Here is a 13656-nt window from a genome sequence, read left to right on the forward strand (position 1 = left end):
GGGAGGACTCATTGTGGAGGACACCCCGTTTCCATGGAAACCGCTCACCTGCTGATTCTGATAGGCTGTCACGGTGGTGAATTCCGTCTCTTTGAAGGAGAAGGTCTTCACCCCTTCCGCCGGCAAGGACTGGATCTGGGACAGGTCGAAGCGGGAGTCCTGGACGATGACGTGGACCCGGGGCTTGTACTTGTGCATGGACTGCAGGATGATCTGCGGCAGAGAGACAAGTGGGTTACTTCTGCAAAACTTTGTATGATTCCTTATGAGTGGCTGAGCAGATGCAGTCATTAGAACAATTGTGCAGAGAGCAGAAAGCTTTTTTCTTATCCGTGCCTTCTGGGCCCCCCTGCAGCTTCATCCCTTGCAGGGTCTATTGTTACGCCCCTGCCCTGGGCCCCATCGTCTCTAAAACCGACGCTGTGTGTGACTGTGGCGAGGCCATTAGAGTGTAAGCTTCTCTGGTGCAGAGGCTGATGGGAATAGATCAGTGATCTCTGTACAGTGCTGTAGAATATGTCAGAGCTATATAAATCCTACTAATATTAAAAATGGGAAAGTTTGGATGTTTGTTACTGAATCACGCAAAAATGGCTGAACAGATTTGAATGAAATTTGGCACATGCATAGTACATTATCTGGAATAACATATAGGATACTTTTTATTCCCATAAACAAAAAGTGGGCGAAGACAAATACAAATTTCACTGGGAAAATGTAAACTGCAGCCATTCTTACACTGTTAATGGTAGGGTTCTCAAACTTTGCACAGTTGGTCTCTGGGTGTCTGGGGTTCAAATTCAGAAAAGGGGGTGGAGCCACAAACAGCCAATCAGATTTGTTTAATTTCAATGAAAATTATTGATGACAATTGACAAAGACTGCAAAGCTTACAAACTTGGTCATTAAGTAATTGTGTGTTAGGGTTAGAAAAAGGGGCCGTAGCGAACACCAGCCAAATACATCACAGGCCAACGCCGGGTCATCAGTGGGTGGAGACAAATACAAATTTCACTGGTAAAATGTAAACTGCAGCCATTCTTACACTGTTAATGGTAGAGTTCTCAATCTTGGCACAGTTGGTCATTGGGAGACAGGGATTAATATTCAGAAAAGAGGGTGGAGTCTACATAAGCCAATCAAAATTCACCTATTGATTTTCAAGAGAAATATTTTATTGCTGTCATTCTTGCACTGTTAATGGCACAAGCCTCAGACCTGGTACAGTTGGTCATTGGGTGACTGGGATTAAAAATTCAGAAAAGGGGTGGAGCCACAAAAACCCAATCAGATTTGTTTCACTTCAATGCAAATTCTTAATGCCAAAGACCACAAATCTCACAGACTTGGTCATTGAGTAATTGTGTATTAGGGTTAGGAAAAGTGGGCACAGCCAACACCAGCCAAGTACATTCCCAGGAAATGCCAAATCATCAGTGGGCGGAGACAAATACAAATTTCACTGGGAAAATGTGAACTGCAGCCATTCTTACACTGTTAATGGCAGGGTTCTCAATCTTTGCACAGTTGGTCTTTGGGTAACTGGGATTAATATTCAGAAACGTGGGTGGAGCCTACAACAGCCAATAAAAATTCACCCATTGATTTTCAAAGGGAAATATTTAATTGCTGCCATTCTTGCACTGTTAATGGCAGAGGCCTCAAACCTGGTACAGTTGGTCATCGGGTGACTGTGGTTCAAATTCAGCTCAGCGCGACGCGGCGAAAATTGAGGGGACTGAGTAGCGCGCAGTAGCGAAGACTGGGGGTGGGGGTTGCGGCGGAAAATGGGCATGGCCATGACATTGTATGGGCGGAGCTAACGTAATGATGTAACAGCGAAGCATAAGAAAGCAGTGTTTACGCCATGATGTGGTCAAACGAGACTTTGCATCATGGGTGTGCAGAAACTGTGTGATGCTAATAGTATACCGTAACCACAAAGCAGCAAACATAGCCATCTATGACCATTAAATAATAAATGCAGTAACAGTTACCCTGGACACCATGTCAGAACAAAATAAACGCAATGCGGGCAACATGTCAGTATAAAATAAATGCAATGCGGGCAAACATGTCAGTACAAAATAAACGCAATGCGGGCAACATGTCAGTACAAAATAAATGCAATGCGGGCAACATGTCAGTACAAAATAAACACAATGCGGGCAACATGTCAGTACAAAATAAACGCTAGGCGGGCAACATGTCAGTACAAAATAAACGCAATGCGGGCAAACATTTCACCAGAAAATAAACGCAATGCGGGCAAACATTTCACCAGAAAATAAACGCAATGCGGGCAAACATTTCACCAGAAAATAAACGCAATGTGGGCAAATATTTCACCAGAAAATAAACGCAATGCGGGCAAACATTTCACCTGGAAATAAACGCAACGGGAGCACATTTCACCTGGAAAAGAAAGCATTTACTCACCTGGCAGAAGCCTCTGGCGCGCTGCTCCCGGGACCACATTCCTCCTGCTCTTGTCTCCAGCGCTGACAGGGCCAAGGCAAGATGGCGCCTGAAGCCCTGTACTGGAGACACAAATAGTCTCCAGTACAGGGCTCCAGCAGCCATCTTGCCGTAGCCCTGCTCGCCTGCCGGTGTCAGAACACCGGAAGACTAAGGAGGCTGGAACGGGGCTGCGGGCAATAAACTGGCACGGCGTCTGTAGACGCCGCTGCCAGTTCATGAAGATAGAGTGGGCAGAGTCCCGAGGCCGGGACGTCATGCAGCCTGGGACAGCGGACCCCGAATCCGGGGCGCGTACCGGGCAATCCGGGACATCTGGTCACTCTATATAAATGTATAATAATAATAGCGTGTGACTGTGGTGAGGACATTAGAGTGTAAGCTCCTCTGGTGCAGAGACTGATGGGAATAGATCAGTGATCTCTGTACAGCGCTGTATATAATGTGAGAGTCTCTCCTGCAGTTGTGGAATGTGCGAGATTTGGGTAGAGCTCAGCTGTGTGGATCTGCAGCCCCGGGTGGATTGGAATACGGTGATGTCTGAATATTCTGGTGTTATATATCTGTGCAGAGCTGCAGCTGTGCAGATCAGATTTGCCGAGATATTGATCTGAATGTGTGACACTAACATTTATTTAAACTGTGCTTATTTTTCCACTCCTGAGATCGTTGCTGGTTTATACTGGACGCGGCTTATATCAGCATAACATCGCCGGAGACATTATACACAAATGTCCCCTTTAAGGTCCAAATCAGCTGTCAAAACTAAAATAAATATTCGTCTCCCAGAAGTCCTTGCAGGTGCTGCAGAGTCCTGTCTGTTTCACCCAGAAATGCTGATGGATAAAGTTCAGGAACTTTACTGAATGTAACTTAACCACTTAAAGGGACACTGTAGGTGGGTCAGGGGAAAATGAGGTAAAGTTACCCGGGGCTTCTAATGGTCCCCCGCAGACATCCTGTGCCTGCGCAGCCACTCCCCAATGCTCCGGCCCCGCCTCCGGTTCACTTCTGGAATTTCAGACTTTAAAGTCTGAAAACCACTGCGCCTGCGTTGCCGTGTCCTCACTCCTGCTGATGTCACCAGGAGCGCACGGTGCAGGCCCAGTATGGTCTGTGCCTGTGCCGGGCGCTCCTGGTGACATCAGGGGAAGCGAGGACACGGCAACACAGGCGCAGTGGTTTTCAGACTTTAAAGTCTGAAATTCCAGAAGTGAACCGGAGGCGGGGCCGGAGCATTGGGGAGTGGCTGCGCAGGCACAGGATGTCTGCGGGGGACCATTAGAAGCCCCGGGTAACTTTACCTCATTTTCCCCTGACCCACCTACAGTGTCCCTTTAAGTGGTTAAGTTACATTCAGTAAAGTTCCTGAACTTTATCCATCAGCATTTCTGGGTGAAACAGACAGGACTCTGCAGCACCTGCAAGGACTTCTGGGAGACGAATATTTATTTTAGTTTTGACAGCTGATTTGGACCTTAAAGGGGACATTTGTGTATAATGTCTCCGGCGATGTTATGCTGATATAAGCCGCGTCCAGTATAAACCAGCAACGATCTCAGGAGTGGAAAAATAAGCACAGTTTAAATAAATGTTAGTGTCACACATTCAGATCAATATCTCGGCAAATCTGATCTGCACAGCTGCAGCTCTGCACAGATATATAACACCAGAATATTCAGACATCACCGTATTCCAATCCACCCGGGGCTGCAGATCCACACAGCTGAGCTCTACCCAAATCTCGCACATTCCACAACTGCAGGAGAGACTCTCACATTATATACAGCGCTGTACAGAGATCACTGATCTATTCCCATCAGTCTCTGCACCAGAGGAGCTTACACTCTAATGTCCTCACCACAGTCACACGCTATTATTATTATACATTTATATAGAGTGACCAGATGTCCCGGATTGCCCGGTACGCGCCCCGGATTCGGGGTCCGCTGTCCCAGGCTGCATGACGTCCCGGCCTCGGGACTCTGCCCACTCTATCTTCATGAACTGGCAGCGGCGTCTACAGACGCCGTGCCAGTTTATTGCCCGCAGCCCCGTTCCAGCCTCCTTAGTCTTCCGGTGTTCTGACACCGGCAGGCGAGCAGGGCTACGGCAAGATGGCTGCTGGAGCCCTGTACTGGAGACTATTTGTGTCTCCAGTACAGGGCTTCAGGCGCCATCTTGCCTTGGCCCTGTCAGCGCTGGAGACAAGAGCAGGAGGAATGTGGTCCCGGGAGCAGCGCGCCAGAGGCTTCTGCCAGGTGAGTAAGTGCTTTCTTTTCCAGGTGAAATGTGCTCCCGTTGCGTCTCAAATTCCAGAAGTGAAACGGAGGCGGGGCCGGAGCATTGGGGAGTGGCTGCGCGGACACAGGATGTCTGCGGGGGACCATTAGAAGCCTTGGGTAACTTCAACTCATTTTCCCCTGACCCCCCCTACAGTGTCCCTTTAAAGAGACTCTGAAGTCTCTAAAAAAACTACTTTTTACTTAACAAATCTGTTTAATACTTTAGCCCTAACTAAACCGCCGCATCCCCGCAGCTATCTATATATATAAAATCGGATGTATGTGTGTGTGTGTGTATGTGTGTATGTGCCGCGATCACTCGAAAACGGCTGGACCGATTTGAACGAAACTTGGTATACAGATCCCTTACTACCTGGGATGATATGTTCTGGGGGTCTCGCGGCCCCCCTGCACACCTGGGCGGAGCTACAAACAGCAAATCAGATTTCACCCATTCAAGTCAATGGAAAAAATGTAAAAGGCTGCCATTCTCACAGTAATCAAGCCAGAGTCCCCACACTTGGCACAGTTGGTCACTTGGTGACTGAGGTTACAAATCCAGGAAAAGTGGGCGGAGCATAAAACAGCCAATCAAAATTCAGCCATTCATTTTAAATGGGAAAATGTAAACTGCAGCCATTCTTACACTGTTAATCGCAGGGTTCTCAAACTTGCCACACTTGGTCACTGGGTGAATAAGATTACGATTTAGGAAAGTGGGTGGAGCCTACAACAGCCAATCAAAATTCACCTATTGCGTTTAAAGGGGAATATTTAAACTGCTGCCATTCTTACACTGTTTATGGCAGAGGTTTCAGACTTGCTGCAGTCAGTCATTGGGTGACTGGGGTCCAAATTCACTAAAGGGGCGTGGCCAAAAACAGCCAATCAGATTTCTTTGCTGGATAAACTGCTTCCATTCACAGATTGTTGATGCCAGGAACCTGAAAGCTTACAAAATTGGTCATTGAGTGACTGTGTGACAAAGTTACACAAAGTGGGCGGAGCCAAAAACAAATTTTACTGGGAAAATATAAACTGCAGCCATTCTTACACTGTTAATGGCAGGGTTGTCAAACTTTGCACAGTTGGTCGTTGGGTGAATGAAATTAAGATTTTGGAAAGTGGGTGGAGCCTACAACAGCCAATCAAAATTCAACTTTTGATTTTCAAAGGGAATATTTAAACTGCTATCATTTTTATACTGTTAATAGCAGATGCCTCAACCCTGGTACAGTTGGTTACTGGGTGACTGGGGTTCAAATTCAGAAAGGGGTGGAGCCACGAATAGCCAATCAGATATACAAAGTATTGATAACAAGTACCCCAAAGCTGATAAACTTGGTAATTGAGTGACTATATGTCAAGGTTACAAAAAGTGGGCGGTGCCAGAAACTTAATTTTTTACATGGCAGGGTTCCCAAACTTGACGCAATTGGCCACTGGGTGCCTGGGATTATTATTCAGAAATGTGGGTGGAGCCTACAACAGCCAATCAAAATTCACCTATTGATTTTCATGGGGAATATTTACATTGCTACCATTCTTACACTGCTAATGGCAGAGGCCTTAAACCTGATACAGTCAGTAATTGGGTGAATGGGGACCAAATTCACTAAAGGGGGTGGAGGCACAAACAGCCAATCATATTTCTTAGATTGATTTCAGCCATTCTGTTATTGGCAGGGTTCTCAAACTTGACACAGTTGGCCACTGGGTGACTAGGATTAATATTCAGGAAAGTGGGTGGAGCGTACAGCAGCCAATCAAAATTCATCTTTTGATTTTCAAGGGGAATATTTACATTGCTGCCATTCTTGCACTGTTAATGGCACAGATTATTATACAGATAAGTGGGTGGAGCCTAAAAAAAGCCAATCAGAATTCACCAGTTGATTTTCAAGGGGAATATTAAAATTACTGCCATTCTTGCACTGTTAATGGCACAAGCCTCAAACTTGATACAGTTGGTCATTGGGTCACTGGGGTTCAAATTCAGAAAAGGGGATAGAGCAGGCATGGGCAAACTTGGCCCTCCAGCTGTTGAGGAACTACAAGTCCCACAATGCATTGCAGGAGTCTGACAGCCACAGTCATGACTCATAAAGGCAAATGCATTGTGGGATTTGTAGTTCCTTAACAGCTGGAGGGCCAAGTTTGCCCATGCCTGGGATATAGCCACAAACCGCCAATCAGATGTGTTTCATTTCACTGGGAAAATACAAGTTATTGATGCAAAGGACCCCAAAGCTCACAAACTTGCTCATTGAGTGACTGTGTGTCCAGGTTACAAAAAGTGGGCGGAGCCAAAAACAAATTTCACTGGGAAAATGTACACTGCAGCCCTTCTTACACTGTTAATGGCAGGGATCTCAAACTTTGCCCAGATGGTCACTGGGTGACTGAGATAAATATTCAGGGAAGTGGGTGGAGCCTATCATAGCCAATCAAAATTCACCTGTTGATTTTCAATGGGAATATTTAAATTGCTGCCATTTTTACACTGTTAATAGCAGATGCCTCAAACCTGCTATAGTTGGTCATTGGGTGACTGGGGTTCAAATGCTGGAGAGGGGCGGAGCCACAAACAGCCTATCTGATTTGTTTAATTTCTATGGGAATATACAAATTATTGATGCCAAAGACCCCAAAGCCAGGGGCGTAGCAATAGGGGTTGCAGAGGTTGCGACCGCATCGGGGCCCTTGGGCCAGAGGGGCCCCGAAGGGCCCTCCCTCAACTACAGTATTAGATCTCTATTGCTCCTGTGCTCATAATAATGACTTCTATGGATACTTTGAATAGTGGTTATCATTAACAAACTGTTCCATCCTTCTTGCACCTCTGCCACTGTAGTTGCCATTGGTAGGTTTTGGTGCGCCGTATCAATTGTTATGTATAGAGTGTTTGGGGGGCCCCATTGAAAAACTTGCATCGGGGCCCACAGCTCCTTAGCTACGCCACTGCCCAAAGCTCACAAACTTGGCCATTGAGTGTCCGTGCATTAGGGTTAGAAAAAGTGGGCGGAGCCAAAACCGGTCAAATACATACACGGGCAGGCAGTTCCAGGTCATTAGTGGGTGGAGACAAATACAAATTTCACTGGGAAAATGTATACTGCAGCCATTCTTACACTGTTAATGGCAGGGTTCTCAAACTTTACACAGTTGGTCACTGGGTGACTGGGTTTAATATTCAGAAAAGTAGGTGGAGCCTACAAAAGTGAATCAAACTTCACCTATTGCTTCTCAAGGGGAATATTTAATTGCTGCCATTCTTGCACTGTTAATGGCACAGGCCTCAAACCTGCTACAGTTGGTCATTGGGTGACTGGGGTTCAAATTCAGAAAAGGGGGTGGAGCCAGAAACAGCCAATCAGATTTTTTTTTCATTTCAATGCAAATTATTGATTCCAAAGACAGCAAAGCTCACAAACTTGGTCAGTGAGTAATTGTGTGTTAGGGTTAGAAAAAGTGGGCGGAGCCAACACTAGCCAAATACATTCCCGGGCAACGCCGGGCAACCAGCTAGTAAACTATATAATCTAAATCCCCCAAACTCCCCGGGGCACACTATGGGGAGCGCTTCCGTGTGAGGCAGAGCTATGAGCTGCAGCCCTGCCTCACACACGTCTATCAGCGGCGGATCTCCGCCTCTCCCCCGCCCCTCTCAGTCTTCCTTCGCTGAGAGGGGCGGGGGAGAGGCAGAGATCCGCCGCTGATAGACGTGTGTGAGGCAGAGCTGCAGCTCATAGCTCTGCCTCACACGGAAGCGCGCAGGGCAGCAAAATCCACCACCAAGAAAGTCCTGGATTTTGCGGGGGAGAGGGAGGGGGGAGTTAGGGGGGATTTAGATAGTTTACAGCCACGGGGATGCAGCGGTTTAGTTAGGGCTAAAGTATTAAACAGATTAGTGAAATAAAAAGAAGTTTTTTTAGAGAGACTGCTGATACAAGCATCGGCGGAAACCCGACGAATCGCTGCACTTACCGCCACAATCGCCGTACACGCCGTACGTCGGGAACCTGGGACACCCACTCTGCCGTCTCTATGACGGCAGAGTCATGTGAGCCGGTCAGGAGCCGCTTTCATTGGCTACTGACTGTGTCTATCAATGTAAGCCAATGGGAGCTGCTTACATTGAAAGACAGGGCCAGGAGCCAATGAAATCAGTTCCTGACCGGCTCACAGGGCGTCATAGAGACGTCGGGTTTGAGCGTCGCAATCGGCGGGGAGTGACGGAAGCGGCGGATGCATGCAGCGGCGGCTAATTGAAATCTACGCCCTGCCAGCCAGGAGCCCATCAAAGCAGGGCGTAGATTTCAATTAGCTCAGTCCGAAAGTAGTTAAAGAGTACCTGTAGTGCAAATAACCTAATTAATAAAATAGCTTATTCTTTACTCAATCATAGATTATTTAGTCAGTGGTTGCCCATTGTAAAATCTTTCCTCTCCCTGATTAACATTCTGGAATGTATCACTGGTGGTGACATCTTTAGTTCTGCCAGGTGATCTGTACAGAATATTCGTTACTGAGAGTTCTATGCACAGAGGGAGATACTGCTTGCTTGGCAAAAAGGAAAAAGGCATTATTTCCCACAATGCAATGAGGTTCACAGACAGCAAACTGTCAGGACTATGGTCCTGACATCACACTGTGGGAGGGGTTTCACAACAATAACAGCCACACAGCTTAACCACTTGAGGACCGTGGGCTTTACCCCCCTTAAGGCCCAGCCACTTTTTCTCCATTCAGACCACTGCAGCTTTCACGGTTTATTGCTCGCTCATACAACCTACCACCGAAATGTATTTTGGCACCTTTTCTTGTCACTAATACAGCTTTCTTTTGGTGCTATTTGATTGCTCCTGCGATTTTTACTTTTTATTATATTCATCAAAAAAGACATGAATTTTGGCCAAAAAAATTTTTTTTTAACTTTCTGTGCTGACATTTTTCAAATAAAGTAAAATTTCTGTATACATGCAGCGCGAAAAATGTGGACAAACATGTTTTTGATAAAAAAAAAACCCATTCAGTGTATATTTATTGGTTTGGGTAAAAGTTATAGCGTTTACAAACTATGGTGCAAAAAGTGAATTTTCCCATTTTCAAGCATCTCTGACTTTTCTGACCAGCTGTCATGTTTCATGAGGGGCTAGAATTCCAGGATAGTATAAATACCCCCCAAATGACCCCATTTTGGAAAGAAGACATCCCAAAGTATTCACTGAGAGGCATAGTGAGTTCATAGAAGATATTAATTTTTGTCACAAGTAAGCGGAAAATGACACTTTGTGACCAAAAAAAAAAAAAGTTTCCATTTCTTCTAACTTGCGACAAAAAAAAAATGAAATCTGCCACGGACTCACCATGCCCCTCTCTGAATACCTTGAAGTGTCTACTTTCCAAAATGGGGTCATTTGTGGGGTGTGTTTACTGTCCTCGCATTTTGGGGGGTGCTAATTTGTAAGCACCCATGTAAAGCCTAAAGGTGCTCATTGGACTTTGGGCCCCTTAGCGCAGTTAGGCTGCAAAAAAGTGCCACACATGTGGTATTGCCGTACTCAGGAGAAGTAGTATAATGTGTTTTGGGGTGTATTTTTACACATACCCATGCTGAGTGAGAGAAATATCTCTGTAAATAACAATTTTTTAATTTTTTTTACACACAATTGTCCATTTACGGAGATCTTTCTCCCACTCAGCATGGGTATGTGTAAAAATACACCCCAAAACACATTATACTACTTTTCCTGAGTACGGTGATACCACATGTGTGGCACTTTTTTGCACCCTAACTGCGCTAAGGGGCCCAAAGTCCAATGAGTACCTTTAGGATTTCACAGGTCATTTTGAGAAATTTTGTTTCAAGACTACTCCTCACGGTTTAGGGCCCCTAAAATGCCAGGACAGTATAGGAACCCCACAAATGACCCCATTTTAGAAAGAAGACACCCCAAGGTATTCTGTTAGTAGTACGGTGAGTTCATAGAAGATTTTATTTTTTGTCACAAGTTAGCGGAAAATGACACTTTGTGAAAAAAAACAATAAAAATCAATTTCCGCTAACTTGTGACAAAAAATAAAATCTTCTATGAACTCACCGTACTACTAACAGAATACCTTGGGGTGTCTTCTTTCTAAAATGGAGTCATTTGTGGGGTTCCTATACTGTCCTGGCATTTTAGGGTCCCTAAACCGTGAGGAGTAGTCTTGAAACAAAATTTCTCAAAATGACCTGTGAAATCCTAAAGGTACTCATTGGACTTTGGGCCCCTTAGCGCAGTTAGGGTGCAAAAAAGTGCCACACATGTGGTATCGCCGTCCTCGGGAGAAGTAGTACAATGTGTTTTGGGGTGTATTTTTACACATACCCATGCTGGGTGGGAGAAATAACTCTGTAAATGGACAATTGTGTGTAAAAAAATCAAAAGATTGTCATTTACAGAGGTATTTCTCCCACCCAGCATGGGTATGTGTAAAAATACACCCCAAAACACATTATACTACTTCTCCCGAGTACGGCAATACCACATGATTGGCACTTTTTTGCAGCCTAACTGCGCTAAGGGGCCCAAAGTCCAATGAGTACCTTTAGGATTTCACAGGCCATTTTTGTTTCAAGACTACTCCTCACGGTTTAGGGCCCCTAAAATGCCAGGGCAGTATAGGAACCCCACTAATGACCCCATTTTAGAAAGAAGACACCCCAAGGTATTCCGTTAGGAGTATGGTGAGTTCATAGAAGTTTTTATTTTTTTGTCACAAGTTAGCGGAAATTGATTTTAATTGTTTTTTTTCACAAAGTGTCATTTTCCGCTAACTTGTGACAAAAAATAAAATCTTCTATGAACTCACCATACTCCTAACAGAATACGTTTGGGTGTCTTCTTTCTAGAATGGGGTCATTTGTGGGGTTCCTATACTGCCCTGGCATTTTAGGGGCCCTAAACCGTGAGGAGTAGTCTTGAAACAAAAATGACCTGTGAAATCCTAAAGGTACTCATTGGACTTTGGGCCCCTTAGCGCAGTTAGGCTGCAAAAAAAGTGCCAATCATGTGGTATCGCCGTACTCGGGAGAAGTAGTATAATGTGTTTTGGGGTGTATTTTTACACATACCCATGCTGGGTGGGAGAAATACCTCTGTAAATGACAATTGTTTGATTTTTTTTACAACAATTGTCCATTTACAGAGAGATTTCTCCCACCCAGCATGGGTATGTGTAAAAATACACCCCAAAACACATTATACTACTTCTCCTGAGTACGGCGATACCACATGTGTGACACTTTTTTGCAGCCTAGGTGCGCTAAGGGGCCCAACGTCCTAATCACAGGTCATTTTGAGGCATTTGTTTTCTAGACTTCTCCTCACGGTTTAGGGCCCCTAAAATGCCAGGGCAGTATAGGAACCCCACAAGTGACCCCATTTTAGAAAGAAGACACCCCAAGGTATTCCGTTAGGTGTATGGCGAGTTCATAGAAGATTTTATTTTTTGTCACAAGTTAGTGAAAAATGACACTTTGTGAAAAAAAAACAAAAATCAATTTCCGCTAACTTTTGACAAAAAATAAAATCTTCTATGAACTCGTCATACACCTAACAGAATACATTGGGGTGTCTTTTTTCTAAAATGGGGTCAGTTTCTGGGGTTCCTATACCGCCCTGGCATTTTACGGGCCCAAAACCGTGAGTAGTCTGGAAACCAAATGTCTCAAAATGACTGTTCAGGGGTATAAGCATCTGCAAATTTTGATGACAGGTGGTCTGTGAGGGGGCGAATTTTGTGGAACCGGTCATATGCAGGGTGGCCTTTTAGATGACAGGTTGTATTGGGCCTGATCTGATGGATAGGAGTGCTAGGAGGGTGACAGGAGGTGATTGATAGGTATCTCAGGGGGTGGTTAGAGGGGAAAATAGATGCAATCAATGCACTGGGGAGGTGATCGGAAGGGGGTCTGAGGGGGATCTGAGGGTTTGGCCGAGTGATCAGGAGCCCACACGGGGCAAATTAGGGCCTGATCTGATGGGTAGGTGTGCTAGGGGGTGACAGGAGGTGATTGATGGGTGTCTTAAGGTGTGATTAGAGGGGGGAATAGATGCAAGCAATGCACTGGCGAGGTGATCAGGGCTGGGGCCTGAGGGCATTCTGAGGGTGTGGGCGGGTGATTGAGTGCCCTAGGGGCAGATAGGGGTCTAATCTGATAGGTAGCAGTGACAGGGGGTGATTGATGGGTAATTAGTGGGTGTTTAGGGTAGAGAACAGATATAAACACTGCCCTTGGGAGGTGATCTGACGTCGGATCTGCGGGCGAACTATTGGTGTGGGTGGGTGTTCAGATTGCCCGCAAGGGGCAGGTTAGGGGCTGATTGATGAGTGTCAGTGACAGGGGGTGATTGATGGGTGGCAGTGCCAGGGGGTGATTGATGGGTGGCAGTGACAGGGGGTGATTGATGGGTGATTGACAGGTGATTGACAGGTGATCAGTGGGTTATTACAGGGAAGAACAGATGTAACTAATGCACTGGCGAATTGATAAGGGGGGGTCTGATGGCAATCTGAGCGTGTAGGTGGGTGATTGGGTGCCTGCAAGGGGCAGATTAGGGTCTGATCTGATGGGTAACAGTGACAGGTGGTGATAGGGGGTGATTGATGGGTGATTGATGGGTAATTAGTGGGTGTTTAGAGGAGACAATAGATGTAAACACTGCGCTTGGGTTATGATCTGATGTCGGATCTGCGGGCGATCTATTGGTGTGGGTGGGTGATCAGATTGCCCGCAAGGGGCAGGTTAGGGGCTGATTGATGGGTGGCAGTGACAGGGGGTGATTGATGGGTGGCAGTGACAGGGGGTGATTGATGGGTGATTGACAGGTGATCAGTGGGTTAT

At 45.8% G+C, this 13656-nt stretch overlaps 1 protein-coding gene across 8 annotated transcripts in view; it reads right to left on the minus strand.

Moving 5' to 3' along the window:
- TBX22 (T-box transcription factor 22) overlaps positions 1 to 13656 on the minus strand; it is a 140850-nt gene that overhangs the window by 19873 nt on the left and 107321 nt on the right. For all 8 annotated transcript variants that reach the window (XM_068250068.1, XM_068250067.1, XM_068250069.1 and 5 more), the window contains one exon: positions 49 to 213. In XM_068250068.1, the coding sequence (XP_068106169.1) occupies positions 49 to 213 (165 nt within the window). The remainder of the gene's footprint in view (positions 1 to 48; positions 214 to 13656) is intronic.

Source organism: Hyperolius riggenbachi, chromosome 8, assembly GCF_040937935.1.
Source record: "Hyperolius riggenbachi isolate aHypRig1 chromosome 8, aHypRig1.pri, whole genome shotgun sequence".
In the NCBI taxonomy this organism is placed as follows: Eukaryota; Metazoa; Chordata; class Amphibia; order Anura; family Hyperoliidae; genus Hyperolius; species Hyperolius riggenbachi.